General features: G+C 40.4%; 1 protein-coding gene across 2 annotated transcripts in view; it reads left to right on the forward strand.

Moving 5' to 3' along the window:
- The window catches only part of OPHN1 (oligophrenin 1), a 505,885-nt gene that overhangs the window by 463,819 nt on the left and 25,156 nt on the right, over positions 1-16,910 (forward strand). For both annotated transcript variants that reach the window (XM_078065007.1, XM_078065008.1), the window contains exon 21: positions 7,524-7,850. In XM_078065007.1, coding sequence (XP_077921133.1) covers positions 7,524-7,850 — 327 coding nt within the window. The remainder of the gene's footprint in view (positions 1-7,523; positions 7,851-16,910) is intronic.

Raw genomic sequence — 16,910 nt, forward strand, 5'->3', positions numbered from 1 at the left:
GATACCAAAAGATTGAGATTATTCCCTGCATATTCTCAGACCACAATGCTCTAAAACTAGAACTCAATCACAAGAAAAAATTTGGCAGAAATTCAAACACTTGGAAGCTAAAGACCACTCTGCTCAAGAATGGGTCAACCAAGAAATCAAAGAAGAACTTAAACAATTCATGGAAGTCAATGAGAACGAAAACACATTGGTCCAAAACCTATGGGATACTGCAAAGGGGGTCCTAAGGGGGAAATACATAGCCATCCAAGTCTCACTCAAAAAAACAGAAAAATCCCGAATTCACCAACTAACTCTACACCTTAAAGAACTAGAGAGAAAGCAACAAATGACGTCTAAGCCACGCATTAGAAGAGAAATAATTAAAATTAGAGCAGAAATCAATGAATTAGAAACCAGAAACACAGTAGATCAGATCAACGAAACTAGAAGTTGGTTCTTTGAATAATTAACAAGATTGATAAACCACTGGCCAGACTTATCCAAAAGAAGAGAGAAAGGACCCAAATTAATAAAATGATGAATGAAAGGGGAGAGATCACGACTAACACCAAGGAAATAGAAACAATTATTAGAAATTATTATCAACAACTATATGCCAATAAACTGAGCAATCTGGATGAAATGGAGGCCTTCCTGGAAACCTATAAGCTGCCAAGACTGAAACAGGAAGAAATTGACAACCTGAATAGGCCAATGACCAGTAACGAGATTGAAGCAGTGATCAAAAACCTCCCAAAAAACAAGAGTCCAGGGCCTGATGGATTCCCTGGGGAATTCTACCAAACATTCAAAGAAGAAATAATACCTATTCTGCTGAAGCTGTTTCAAAAAATAGAAACAGAAGGAAAACTTCCAAACTCATTCTATGAGGCCAGCATTACCTTAATCCCCAAACCAGGCAAAGACCCCATCAAAAAGGAGAATTTCAGACCGATATCCCTGACGAATATGGATTCCAAAATCCTCAACAAAATCCTAGCTAATAGGATCCAACAATACATTAAAAGGATCATCCACCACGACCAAGTGGGATTTATCCCCGGGATGCAAGGGTGCTTCAACATTCGCAAATCAATCAATGTGATAGAACACATTAATAAGAGGAGGGAGAAGAACCATATGGTCCTCTCAAATGATGCAGGAAAAGCATTTGACAAAATACAACATCCTTTCCTGATTAAAACTCTCCAGAGTATAGGGATAGAGGGAACATTCCTCAAGCTCATAAAATCCATCTATCAAAAACCCACAGTGAATATCATCCTCAATGGGGAAAGCTGAGAGCCTTTCCCTTAAGATCAGGAACACGTCAAGGGTGCCCACTCTCACCACTGTTGTTCAACATAGTACTAGAAGCCCTAGCAACAGGAACGCAATCAGACAACAAAAAGAAAGAAAAGGTATTCAAATTAGCAATGAAGAAGTCAAACTCTCTCTTTTCGTAGACGACATAATACTTTATGTGGAAAACCCAAAAGATTCCACCCCCAAATTACTAGAACTCATCCAGCAATTCAGTAATGTGGCAGGATACAAAATCAATGCACAGAAATCAGTTGCTTTCTTATACACTAACAACGCAACTGTAGAAAGAGAAATTAAAGAAACGATTCCATTACAATAACACCAAAAACCATAAGATACCTTGGAATAAACCTAACCAAAGAGGTAAAGGATCTATAGTCTAGGAACTACAAAACACTCATGAAAGAAATTGAAGAAGACACAAAAAGATGGAAAAATATTCCATGCTCATGGATCGGAAGAATAAACATTGTTAAAATGTCTGTGCTACCCAGAGCAATCTATACCTTCAATGCCATCCCGATCAAAATTCCAATGACATTTTTCAAAGTGCTGGAACAAACAATCCTAGTATTTGTATGGAATCAGAAAAGACCCCGAATCGCCAAGGAGTTGTTGAAAAAGAAAAACAAAGCTGGGGGCATCACGTTGCCCGATTTCAAGCTATATTACAAATCAGTGATCACCAAAACAGCATGATACTGGCACAAAAACAGACATACAGACCAATGGAACAGAATAGAGAACCCAGATATGGACCTTCAACTCTATGGTCAAATAATCTTTGACAAAGCAGGAAAAAACATGCAATGGAAAAAAGACAGTCTCTTCAATAAACGGTGCTGGGAAAATTGGACAGCCACATGCAGAAGAATGAAACTCGACTATTCTCTAACACCACTCACAAAGATAAACTCAAAGTGGATGAAAGACCTCAATGTGAGACAGGAATCCATCCAAATCCTAGAGGAAAACATAGGCAGTAACCTCTTTGACATCGGCCACAGCAACTTCTTTCAAGGTACATCTCCAAAAACTAGTGAAACAAAAGCAAAAATGAACCTTTGGGACTTCATCAAGAGAAAAAGCTTCTGCACAGCAAAGGAAACAGTCAACAAAACAAAGAGGCAACCCACAGAATGGGAGAAGATATTTGCAAATGACACTACAGATAACGGGCTGGTATCCAAGATCTATAAAGAACTTCTCAAACTCAACACCCCAAAAACAAATAATCAAGTCAAAAAGTGGGCAGAAGAGATGAACAGACACTTCTCTGAAGAAGACATACAAATGGCTAACAGACACATGAAAATATGTTCATCATCAGTAGCCATCAGGGAAATCCAAATCAAAACGACACTGAGATACCCCCTTACACCAGTTAGAATGGCCAAAATGGACAGGGCAAGAAACAACAAATGTTGGAGAGGTTGTGGAGGAAGGGGAACCCTCTTACACTGTTGGTGGGAATGCAAGTTGGTACAGCCACTTTGGAAAACAATGTGGAGGTTCCTCAAAAATTTAAAAATAGAGCTACCCTATGACCCAGCAATTGCACTCCTGGGTATTTACCCCAAAGACACACATGTAGTGAAAAGAAGGGCCATATGCACCCCAATGTTCAGAGCAGCAATGTCCGCAATAGCCAAACTGTGGAAAGAGCTGAGATGCCCTTCAACAGATGAATGGATAAAGAAGATGTGGTCCATATATACAATGGAATATTACTCAGCCATCAGAAAAGATGAATACCCAACTTTTACATCAACATGGATGGGACTGGAGGAGATTATGCTAATCGAAATAAGTCAAACAGAGAAAGTCAATTATCATATGGTTTCACTTATTTGTGGAACATAAGGAATAACATGGAGGACATTAGGATAAGGAAGGGAAAAATGGGGGGGGGGGAATTGGAGGGAGAGATGAACCATGAGAGACTATGGACCTGAGAAAGAAACAGGGTTCTAGAGGGGAGGGGCGAGGGGGGATTGGTTAGCCCGGTGATGGGTATTAAGGAGGGCACGTACTGCATGGAGCACTGGGTGTTATATGAAAACAATGGATCGGGGATCACTACATCAAAAACTAATGATGTATTGTATGGTGACTAACATAATATAATAAAATTAAAAACTACAAAAAAAAGGGGGGATTGATAAGATGTTGATTGAAAAAGGGAAAAAGAAAAAAATCAAAAAAAAAAAGAAAAAGAAAATTTAAAAAATTAACTCTGAAAGACTAAAGAATCATGGGAAAAAAGCCATGGATTCTCTGTGCAGTATTCCCCTAGTGCTGGAGTTCTGCCGTTCTCATTGATCGGTAAACTTGGTCTTGTCTGGCTATTCTTCCTGATCTTCTGGGGGTGGAGCCTGTTGCAGTGGTTCTCAAATGTCTTTGCCGGAGGCGGAATTGCCCCGCCCTTGTGGGGGGCCAGGCTAAGTAATCTGCTCGGGTTTGCTCTCGGGAGTTTTTGTTCCCTGCAAGCTTTCCGTACAGCTTTGGAGGATGAGAGTGAAAATGGCAGCCTCCCAATCTCCGCCCCAGAGGAGACGAGAGCTTGGGTCCCCAATCCTCACTGCACCCCCAGAGAAAAGCAGTCAGTCACTCCTGCCTCCCCGCTCCGGCCACACTCCCTGCTCACCCGTCCTGTGACCGAGCATTTCTGTCTCTGGCACCCGACCCCGTGTGGAGTCTCCAAACCCAGCAGATCCCTGCGGTGTGCTCCTGTGCCGCTCCCCCCGGGGGAGGAAGGGGAGTCTCCCCGGATCTGCCACTTGTTGGGTCCCTGCTGGAAGAGCAGTGGCCCGACTGTGCCACGGATCATGGTTTATGGCAACCCCGAGCTGAGAGCCCGCGCCTGGGCTCCGTCTCTGCAGCCAGCTTCCCCACCCCGATACCTGGGAGCTCTGCCGCACTCAGGCACCCCTGGTCTTTCTGAGACCCCGAGGGTCCTGAGACCACACTGTCCCAGAGAGGGTTCCACCTCCCGCTTAGCCACTGGAGCGACATCCCTCAGCAGAGCCGACTTCTAAAGTTTCCAATTTTGTGCTCCGTTGCTCTATCACTTGCCGGTAGCTGCTGACGGAGGCCCCCTCGCCCGCCATCTATCCTCCCGAATATCACCTCGGATTCACTTCTCCGCACGTCCTACCTTCCAGAAAGTGGTCGCTTTTCTGTTCATGGAGTTGCTGCTATTCTTTTCTTCGATCGCCTGTTGAGTTTGTAGGTGTTCAGAATGGTTTGATCACTATCTAACTGAATTCCTGGGACCAGACCAAATTTAGGTCTCCTACTCCTCTGCCGTCTTGCTCCTCCCCCCTCCCACTTTTTATAATCTATTGTAATCCTTCAAGGCCCAGCTCAAATCTTACCTCTTTTACAAGATCTTCTTCAGCCCCTCCAGACAGAATTAGCACTGTCCTCCTCATAACACTTATTTGTATGATTCTACTTGTATCATAATAATTGATATTTTTCTCCTGCTGCACTAGTATGTTACATCTCAAAGCTTCTCCCTACCACTTACCCACACATAGAAGAGAGGCCCACAGTTGGCTACTTGCCTATTTGTGAGGCCTCCCTGTCAATCCTGATTGATTCCCAGTTTTCTGCAGTTTCTGAAGCTGGTCTATGTGTTTTCCTGTGGAAATGGATGGCTGATTAAAGAAAGAGAATGATAACTAAACTCTTGTTACCTGACCAGAGGGATAAACTCTCTCTTCAGAAAGCGTGGACTCTGGAAACAGACTTCAGACTTTGAAAACTGGCTCTACCACATTAGTTTTGTGACACTGAGCTTGTCTCAGTGCCTTAGATTCCTTATCTGTAAAATGGGACTAATAAGAGTTCACTAATTTATAGAGCAGTTTTGAAGACAGTGATGAGATAATCCTTGTGAAGCACTTAGAACAGGGCCTGGCATAGATAAAGTGCTCAAATAATGGTATCTGTTACCATTATCATCATTGTCATTATTATCATTACCATTTTCTCATTTTGTCAATAATAATTCAGCATATTCCAGAACCTAGAAATAGTTTCCCTTGGCATAGGGTCTAGTTCAGAGTCCCCATTGCTGCTATCATTCCATCCCCTATTTCCTTGCGTCAGGAAATGGTCCTTCCCCGTGTGGAAGGTAGTGGCCTCTTTGAGACAGTGTATGTGGATCATCTTTATGAGATTGGACCTCCCTAAATGTATTGAGATGGTAACAATGCTGTTATGGCCTGAAGGCACAGCCAACCCCTGTGGTGTCTTCTAAAGTAGAGCAGGGATAAAATTTCCTAGGGTCTTTCTACTAGAAGAAAGTATTCAAATAGAAACATATAACTGAGATGTTGGGCCGAAAGCATGTGAGAGAAGAAATTCATGTCACTGTTCATTTCATTGTTCTGAGAGGGTAAATGTGCTTCAGGTTACTCCTAAATGCTAGAGGTTTACAGGTGGCCTCTGCCATAAGCATGTCCTGGAAGCACGTGATCTAGTTACGTGGCTCCTTTCTGCTTATGCCCCTACTATTATTTGTGAGCCTTTGGTAAATTTTTGTTTGAATGTTCTAGTCTTATGGCAATTGTGGTAGGGTTAATAAAAGCAGGGCTATATACCTACCTTGCTACAGAGTAGGGAAACTATAGAGGGAATCCTTTCGGCCCTGATCCCTATAATGGTGGCAGCACTGATTGGTGACAGGTTCTCAAGGAGAAGAAAGTTCTCTGGGGAAAAAAGTCTTCGCAGCAAAACTTAGCCCTTCCTTCCCACATAAAAACTCTTGCCTCACTGCCCTCTTAGAGCATAATAGCATAAGTAATAACTAACAATTACAGAGTGTTTATTATGTCCCAGGCACTGAAATAAGTATACCATCTCATGTAACCCTCACTACAACCTCATGAAGTAGGTACTATTATTATTCCCATTTTATTGAGGAGAAAACTTGAGGTATAGAGAGATTATGAATTTGCTCAAGGTCCTACAGTTGATAAGAAGCAGAACTGAGATTCAGACCTGGCTATCTGACTCCAAAACCTGCATTTCTTTTAACATTTTACTATGGAGAGTTTTAAACATAAACCAAAGTTAAAAAAAAACAACAACAGTATAACGTACTCCCCATGTGCCTATCACCCAACTTCAACATTTACCACCCGTTATGTCCGTTCTTGTTTCATCTGTACCCCTACCCACATCCCCAACCAAGACACATGTATGTCATTTCATCCACAAATGTTTCAGTATACATCTCTAAAAGATAAGGACTTTAAAGCCAAAATTACAATACCATAATCATACCTGAAAGAAAACAAAACAAACAGTAATTCCTTAAGATCACTATCTAGACAATATTTAAATTCTCCATCATTTTTTTAAAAATCAGGATCCAACAAGATATATGTATTACAACTGCTCAACATGTTTCTCAAGTCTCATTTGGCCAAACAGAACCTCTTTTCTTAATCACTACACTCTGATCTAGGTTTTCTATTATGAAGAAAGGTGACAGTTTCCTTACAGCAGGAGTTCTCAATCAAGGATTAACAGCTTTAAGGGACTCTATGAATCTCTTAAAATTAGTTTTTAAAATTTTTCATGTATTTGTGTGGGTTAATTTGTCTAGGGAGAGTATCCTTGGCTCTCCTAAGAGTCTCAAAGCTTTAAGTAAAACTCAGAACAACTGAAAAGTAGGTCCTATTGTCACAGAAAATTGTGGACCACAAAACTAAGGGAAGAACATGGCTAGTCGGAGGTTTCTTTATGAGGATGGAGAATGAAGTTAAATTCTGTTAAGTTTATTAACTTTAAATTTGAGAGATTTTAACAAATTACTTTTGAGAGAAATAGAAATAGTTGAGGATTAACTGATGTCTCTTTAAAAAGAACAGAATTATAATTGGGGACTCTTAAGTCCCTTTTAAATTACATAGCCCTTTGAATAAAGCATCTTGGTATATTATGGTTTTACTAAATTGTGGTGGTGAAAATCAAACTCCCATCTTGAACTGAATTCCCTATTTTATGGGATCTGTGACTCCACATGAATTGGGCTAGATAGAGACTGATTTTGCGAGATATCAGTGATTAGTTCCACAATAATAGCTCCATTGAAAATGTGTAAAATTTTTCAATATTATGTGTACATGTATAAAAATGAAATGGTAATGAAGTCAGCTTTAATCTTCCCTCTTTGCACCACCTTTTCCTAGATGAAATCCAACATCAAACACCCAATGGTATTATCGCCAGCAGTATAGAACCCCCCAAGCTACCACAATACCCCAAACTGCCTATTCAGAGGAGTGGAGAAGCTGACACTGGGAGGAAGTCTCCAAGTAGCAGGCCTGTTTCAGATGGCAAGTTGGAGTCCTGTCCTGAAGTGGATGTGGGGAAGCTGGTGTCTAGGCTGCAGGATGGAGGGACCAAGGCCATACCAAAGGCCACCAATGGACCTGTGCCAGGCTCTGGGCCCACCAAAGCCCCCTCTTTCCACATAAAGAGACCAGCTCCTCGACCCCTGGCTCACCACAAGGAGGGTAAGTGCTTGGGAATCCAATTGGAATCAGAATTGAAACCAACTATTTTGCACCCTAAGATCTTTCTGAGGTTGGAGATATTTAAGTAGGGATCTGTTTCCAATTTACTACCACTAATATTGGAATGGTGGGTAAGAACATAAAAGCCATTCACAATAATCACTAGAGTGTAAACTTAATGAGGGCGGGGATTTGGGGCCTGTTTTATTTACCTCTATATCCCAAGTGCTTAGAACAATGCTTGACTGTCCCAAGGTAAGCACTCATTGTAGAATAAATTAATAATAATGATGTTTTTATCAATATTATTATTGCTGCTGTTGCCATTAAGTATCTGCTGTGTCCCTGGCACTGTACTAGGTACTGACAAATTATTTTCGATCCTCACAACCTTACTGTGAAGAATGTATTACTGTTTTTTTTTTTTCTACTAGAAAACTGGGGATCCTAGAGCTAAGTGACTTGCCAAAGGTTCACAGTTACTAACTAGCAGAGCTGGGGTCTCAATCTTATCAAGTCTGGCAGGTAACAAAGCCTGTGTTATTTCCAATAAGGCAGAACTATCACTTTTCTTTCATATAAGAAGCTTTGAAATTGGTAAACTGATGGTTTCTCATTCTCACTTTTCAGATTAGTCAAGATAGGGACAAAGGGACACAACTTCTGCAAAACTCTGGACTTTTTAAATTACAAATTCAAGATGTGGCTGACTTTGGTAAATTTAATTGGAGACTCATGTTTGGAGGTTGGGGCTAATCCAGAGGGTATCTGGAGGGCGGTACATAATTCTATGAAGATAATATGATATAATGGACAGAATATGGACTTTGATATCAGAAAGGCTCAGACCCAAATTGTGGCTCTTTTACTTTCTAGCTAGATGCCCTTCTAAAAATGTGCCTTGTTTTTTATCCTGTCCTGTTCCAGAAAGGAATTAAGGCTTTCACAATATAGAAAATACAGGAACTTAAAAATAGTAAGAATAATTTATTCAACAAGTATTTATTGAGTACTTGTTGTGTGCCTGGCCCCATTCTAGGCATTAAGGACATAAGAATGAATAAGACATACAAGGTCCCTACTCTCTTGAGGCTTGTATCAAGGCTTAGCGAACTATGGCCTTAACTGAAAAATATCAAAAGAAAAATAACATGTCATGACTCATGAAAATTATATGAAATTAAAATTTCTGTACCCATCAACAGAAACACACCACCTCATTTACATATTATCTAAAGCTACTTTCACACTAAAACAGCAGAATTAAGTAGTAGCAACAGAGATCTTATGGCCTACAAGTCCTAAAATATTAGCTATCTGATACTTTACAGAAAATGCTTGCTGACTTCTGCCTTAGATTCTAGAGAGTACAGGTGAGAAAAAATGAAGCCAAGAGAGGGGAAAAAGGTAGGATAGTAGGGATATGGAAAGAATGGAGTTAGTACACAAAATGTTTGCTATGAAGCCTTACATGCTTGCTGGAACAGTGTCACAGATTTGGCTCCAAACTTTCTACAGAAAATGAAAAGAGAAAGAACTTAATATTCATGTAAATCCATGCTCTTAAGGTAACAACAAGCAAGCTGTTCAAAAAAGCACAACTCATCCATTTTTGAAGCCAGAGAATATTTCTAAGAAACATTTTCTCTCAAGGACTGTTGCATATAAAAACCTCAATATCGGCTGATTGCATTGTCTCAGAGCACAATTCAGTGAAAGCTATTCTATGGGAGTCTGATAAGATTTCCACTAAGTAACTGACTCTGTGAATTCTTTGGCTTGACCCAGTGATGCATCTGTCTATATGATTAATAGTTAAGTTATTTAAGATCTGCACACCTTGGTTTCTATATCTATGAATAGGAGAAACAGCTCATCCCACAGAATTATTGCTAAGGTTAAAAAAATAACAAAATATCTGCCATGTAATCAATATTCAAAATATGTTATTAATTCCCTTTCTCTGCCCTTCCCCTTCCTAAGATTTGCCTATTCAAGGGAATAGCCAATTAAGACCAGACTTCTATGTAGACACAGCTTCAATTTATAAGTCATGTGTTGACCTTCACATCAATCTGTTAGAGAGTTGGGTAACTCAAGTTATATTCATCACAGTGAAGTTTGTCTTGCCTGCTACCAAGTCTTGAGGTCAGCCAGATCCTATAAGTTTAGCATACACAGTAACTTAGCCCTCCCTAACCATCATCTACTGCAAAGTTAAATTCCAGAGGCATTCCCCCTTCCCCTTCCTCCACAGTCCTGCTCCAGACTTCTGGCAGCAACTAACAGTTTCAGTCAATGTAAGTACTGATCTTACTGTCCAGTATCAGCCAGCCTATCTAAGTTTGGGCCACATCATTGCCTGCTTTTGCTTTCTATCTTAAATCAGTCAGCAACAGGCTGGTGTGATGCAGCGTTTTTCAAAGCCCCATGCCTCCAGCCTTAGCCACAGAAAACAGAACTGAGGTAGTGGTTCTGGCCTTGGTGGAAAATCAGCCAAACTTCTGCCTCTTTGCTGTTTTTTTTTTTCAAGTTTTTATTTAAATTCCAGTTAGTTAACATACAGTGTAACATTCATTTTAGGAGTAGCATTTAGTGATTCATCACTTAAATATAACACCCAGTGCTCATCACAAGTGCCCTCCGTAATATCCATCACCCATTTAACCCATCCCCCCACACACCTGCCCTGCAGCAACCCTCAATTTGTCCTCTATAGTTAAGAGTCTGTTTTATGGTTTGCCTCTCTGTTTCCCCATATGTTCATCTGTTTTGTTTCTTAAATTCCACATAATGAGTGAAATCATATGGTACTTGTCTTTGACTGACTGACTTATTTCGGTTAGCATAATACGCTCTAGCTCCATCCACATCATTGAAATGGCAGGATTTCATTTTTTTGATAGCTGAGTAATATTCCATTGTATATATATACCATGACTTCGTTATCCATTCATCAGTCAATAGACATTTGGGCTCTTTCCATAATTTGGCTACTGTTTATAATGCTGCTATAACCATCAAAATCCTAGAGGAAAACACAGGCAGAAACCTCTTTGACATTAGCCGTAGCAACTTCTTACTTACTGTGCCACTCTCATGTCTCCCATCTCCATCCCTTGTATCAATCCAACATTTGAGTGGACTTGATATTCTTTACATTTTTCCTTAGCAATTAAAAATAGCACACACAAGGTGCATGTTAAATTGCATTGTTCCATGGCAATCAACTTACAATAAAAATAATATTGTTTGCTGATATAATTTAGTCAAGGACTCTTCTCTTTTCCAGACATAGAACTAACTGGATGCTTTCTCTTTTTCTATTGTATTCTATTTTGATAGACCTATGAGATAGGTTTTTCCCCTCATTTCACGTTTATTTCCCCATTAAGGAAAAACTGAGGCTCAGAGAAGTGAAACAACTTCCCAGAGTCACCCACATTGTAAGATATGGAGACAGAGCTTGAACCTTGGCTTCTTTTGAGTATCACATTTTTATTTCTTTTTTTTTTTTTTTTTTTTTTTTTTTTTTTAAAGATTTATTTATTTGAGAGAGAATGAGAGAGCACATGAGAGGGGGGAGGGTCAGAGGGAGAAGCAGACTCCCTGCCGAGCAGGGAGCCCGATGCGGGACTCGATCCAGGGACTCCAGGATCATGACCTGAGCCGAAGGCAGTCGCTTAACCAACTGAGCCACCCAGGCGCCCCACATTTTTATTTCTTAAACAGCGTTAGCTACCTTCTCCTTTCTATTTTCTAAGAAGCATTAGCTTTTAGGAGAGCAAAATTATACAAGCCAATATCCTGTCCTCCTTTGATAGCACTGCTTCTAACCAGGCCTGGCTTTGGAGAGGGCTTTTGTGTAGTTTCTACAAAGGGACTTAGGACGTTCCTTTTGAGAGTAGGGTGGGGAAGAGATCTACTTACATGCATTTGTTCATTTATTCAGGCATAGTGCTATGCAGTGGGAGAGAAAAGGATGAAAGGCCATGCATGGTCCCTGCCCTCCAAAGGTTCATGGTGAGGCTGGCATGTAAGCAACCAGTCCCAGTCCCATATGACCCATGTTCTGATGGGGGTGAGAATAAATTCCTGTTGGAGCATGGGGCAAGGAGCCCTTCACTCTGCCTTAGGTTCTGAGATAAAAGTGAAGGATATATCCACACTGGAAACCTATAATATATGTGTTTAGGAGCCCTTCTTAACTCTTTCCTCTGTCTTGACCAGAGAGAAAAGACTGCATTCTGATGGTGTGTTCTAGGGTTTGGAGAAAGAGTGCTTGTAAGGCCTTGCTCAGCTACAGGGCCATCAATTCTCCACTGGGTTAACTATTGCAGTGAGTAGCATTTGCGTCAGCTCTAGAAGCATTAGAAGCAGACCTGTCCTTGAAATAATTGGCTGTGCTGGCCGTTACCCACATTTGCTTGTTTGGATTCATTATGCTTTAGTAATCTACTGTGTTTGGTTTTCATTCTCTGCCTTTCCTGGAGCCTAACTCCCAAGTGATCCAAAAGAGTAATTAGTGGCTACAGGAGAAGAGAGGCTTTCAGGTGAGCATGGCGGAATTTCATAGAAAGTAAGAGATGATTCTGGAAAACTGGGGGAATGTACAAGGAGAAAGAACCTCCCCTTATCGTGCTCTCAGATTTGGTGTAGATGGATATAAGAAAAGGTGGGAGAAAGTTGCTTAAGGTTGAAGACTGATGGCCATGAGGTACTAAGAAATCAACAAGTGCTAAGATTGGCTATGGTCATTTTACAGAGAATGGGGAGGGAGAGAAGAGGTTGGGCTGGAGAGGGAGGTCAAATTTGTAGTAAAAGTCAGGTGTGGACCAAAGTTAAAAAGAAATTAAGGGGAAGTACAGTTTGGTAGAAAGATCATAGGCTCAGAAGGCTTAGTGAAGTCTCAGATGTGACAAGCTTCAGTCTCCCAGATAGGATTTTGAATCCTAGCTCTGCCTCAGAGCTGTGGGACCTTTGACAAGCCACAACCTCTCTGAGTCTTAGTTTTCTTATTTGTAAAACGAAGATAATAATTATGCCCATAGGATTGTTACAACAATGGAATGAGGTATCCATTTGCTTGGCACATAATGAGTACTCAGTAAGTGGTAGCAGTTGTTTTGCTTTTATAGGAAGCTAAGTACTAGCTACATAATCTTAGATAAACTTAACTTCTTTGAGCCAGTTTTATTAACTGTAAATGGGGACCATGCCTACATTGTAAGAAACATTATTTTGTGGGTATAAAGTAAGACTAGGTATACAAAACATTTATACAATAATACAATGGAAGTTCAAAAAATGATATTGCTACTGGATGGGCAACAACCTCTCAGGAAACTGGCAGCCAAAGAAGATGGTACATGTTTATTCTTTTGTATTTTGGAGCCTATGAGAAGCCTCAAGCCTCAAACATAGATGACATCTAAGAGCTCAGAGCTACTCTTTCCACCCTCAAACTTTTTCTGACCTTGCCAAACACTGAGAAAGAGGAGGACCATTGTTGAGGGGAAGGGACAAGGAGGGATTTTTAGCCATCCCTCAAGGTCTACCTCAAGTCCTATTCCTTCCATGAAGCTTCCTGACAGTTCTGCCCCAGGGAACTCTACCTTACCTCATTTCTTCTGACATTCAAGTTTGACCGTTTAATGTGGATGCTGAGAGTATTCACAATTGTTTCCTAAATGTATGACTTCATTGTCCAATTCTGTTTTAAGCCCCTGGAGGGCAAGGTCTATGTCATTATCACTTGTAAGAGCATAAGGCTGGGCACGAAAGCCCTCAAGAAACACAGCATATTGAAAACCTTTCAATTTAGGTTCCAGAATAGCCCTGAAATTTGGCCATATCATGTTTCTGTGTGTGTCAAAGATGTCGCAACTGGGAACTTAAAAAAGAAAATCTCTTTATGTTGTCTTCTAATGGGCTGAACTACATTTTTCTTTACTCAGTAAATATTTATTGAATACTAGTTATGTGCAAAGCAATTTACTTGGGCTTTTGGTGACTACAGAGATGAATCCCACCTGGATCTTGCTATCATGTTGCTTCCATTCTAATAGGGGACATAGAGCCACCAAAACAAAGAGCCCTGATTCAAAGTACAAGATGATTAGTGCCTTAGGAGTCAGAGAAAAGAATTTGGAGCATCTTAGGCTTGGAGCACTTAAGCTGAATCTTGATAGATGATGTAAATTTAGGCGTGTGGGAATAGGGTAAAGGGAATCCGCAGAAAATATGATCAATTATGAAACATGTATATGGAACAACAAATAATACTATTTGTGTGGACTGTAGCATATGTGAAGAGAAATGGTGGAAAGCTAGGTCAGAAAGATCAGTTGAAGCCAAGTGGAAGAGGATAGTGACTTCCAGGTTAAAAATGATTGAGTTTATTCTGAAGGCAACACTGAACTATGGAGCCTAAATCTAAATCTATGTATCAAGAGATTTTTTTTCAAGCTGGTTAAGTACATGATCAGAACTGGCTTCTAAAATACTCCAAAAGCAGCATTTAAAAGTCAGCAGGGAGAGATATAGGTCTATAGACTTATATCATGAACCCATTGATCTATAAAACAGTCCAAGTCCACGTTGCACAGCTATTGAAGTGATCTTGTCAAGGTTACACAGCAAGTTAGTTTTAGTATTAAGACTGGAATCTAGGTCTCTTGACTCCCAGTTATATTACTCTTCCATCTCTGCCTCCTCAGTTTGATATTGTGGTTTTACGGTGGCAAATTAGAGATAAGAGAGAACATCACTGGGGTGTTTCAACCAAGAAATCCCTTTGCTGTGACTTCAAAGTTTGACTGGTAATGAATCATCAATAAAGAGCCTCCTGTTTGTTTTCCAAGGCCTTGGGTTGATGTCCATTTGGATTTGGCTGTAAGTTGGAAAAAAATGGGATTCATATTTTAGGAGGCATCATCTAGTTCTCTTATCAAGAAAAGCAATCGCCCTAAGGCGGACCCAGGTTTGGGTAGAAGTATTTTCTGGCTTTGACCATAGCATACTCTTCCTGTCCAACACCCCCTCCACTATGCAGTTGAAATGGAACAGCATTATCAGCTCTGGTCATTTTGATCTGCAGTGACCAAGTTAGCATCATGTGGCCTAGTGGTTCCTAACTCTGGCTACACATAGCATCACCTGGGGAACTTTTTTGTTTTTGTTTTTGTTTTAAGATTTATTTATTTATTTTAGAGAAAGAGTGCAGGGGAGGAGGGGCAGAGGGAGAGAGAAACTCAAGCAGAGTACACACCCAGAGCAGAGTCCGACGCAGGGCTTGATCTCACAACCCAGAGATCACAACCTGAGCTGAAACCAAGAGTTGGATGCTCAACCAACTGCACTACCCAGGCGTCCCACCTGGGGAGCTTTTAAACATACCCATACCCAAGTCCTACCCTAATCAATTAAACTAGGATCTCTGGGGACTGGGTCCAGATACTATATGATTTTAATGTTCCCAGTGTATAGCCAAGGTTGAAAACCACTGGCACTTGGGACTGCATGGACTTCAGAAATCAGATGTATCTGAATCTATTGCCAATTACCTATGAGGTTACTTCTTATCTCTGTGTCTCTGTTTTCACAACTGTAGAATAGGAATAATACTTTCTACCTTGGAAGGTTATAACCCATGTTAAATGAGAATATATGCATAAAATCCTGAGTATAGTATCCCAACATCTAGAATAGAGCAGGTGTTCAATAAAAGGCAAAATTTTTACCAGCTATTTTATTACCATTACTATTATTTTTACCATTTATAATTTTTATATGACTAATAATATAACAAAACAGCAGGCACTAGGAAAAACAGTGGATGCAGAAACAAGAGATAGGAGTTTCAACCCTCACTCTATCACTTACCTAACTACATGACTTGAATTAGTCTTTCTGAACCTCAGTTTTGTTCTCTATGAAATGAAGAAGATAAGACCCATCACTGTTTCTCTCCCAAGATTATTGTCAACATCAAATAGTTATCTGGAAGAGTGCTTTGAATGGTATAAAGTGTGTTAGAAAAATCAGATTATTATTATAATTTTGGTCATTTCTTAGCTGCAATTCTGTGTACCCAGCCTGGTGCTAAGGGGAATGTCATGTTCAGAAATACAAGATACAGTCTAGATGGGGAGACAGAATTTGTATGTGTATACACAGATAATTTCTCCATTAGAATATCAATCACACTGTATTATCATTATCTCTTTTCATATCTGTGTCCCTCACCAGAATGGCTGGCTAGCTGGAGGAATTAAAACCCACAAGGCAATATATGAGTACTTCATGCGTGTTTATATGGATGGAAATCACCTATGTCACCAGAACTGTTCAGAGGGGTGAAATCTGAGCTGTTTTGAGGGTTGGTTACAGTACAGATAAGACATGAGAACTGGGGCATATATCAGGCAGGAAGCAAAACAGAGTCTAACACTTACTTACTCCTACTATATGCTAGGCACTCTCAATAGGCTCATTTAGTCCTTACAATCACCTGGTGGGGAGAGGTTATTATACCCACTTCCTGGATGAAGACATTGATGGTCAAAAAGGGGAAATAACTGCCTGGAGTCCAATAGCTTGGAAGTAGCAGAACAAGGCCTCAAAATCAGGACTACCCAACTCCAAACTTTCAGTACTTTCCACTATACCATACCAGCTCAGCTAGAAGTAAGAATCAAGGGCTGGCAGGGTGCCTGGGTGTCTCAGTCGGTAAGCATCTGCCTTTGACTCAGGTCATGATCCCAGGGTCCTGGGATCAAATCCCACATCGGGCTCCCTGCTCAGCAGGGAGTCTGCTTCTCCCTCTGCCTCTGCCCTCTCCCCTGCTCATGCTCTTTCTCTCAAATAAATAAATAAAATCTTAAAAACAAAGAATCAAGGGCTTGCTTTGATAGGGCAATTAGGAGACCAGTTTGACTAGAGTAGAGCTGGAAGATAAAGTCCAGATTTGCTGCCTGGGATTATAATTTGGGAGCAGCTCATAGAGGGCTTTGAATTTATAGTAAAGAATTTGAACTTTATCCTATACACTTTTTTTTT

Source organism: Halichoerus grypus, chromosome X, assembly GCF_964656455.1.
Source record: "Halichoerus grypus chromosome X, mHalGry1.hap1.1, whole genome shotgun sequence".
In the NCBI taxonomy this organism is placed as follows: Eukaryota; Metazoa; Chordata; class Mammalia; order Carnivora; family Phocidae; genus Halichoerus; species Halichoerus grypus.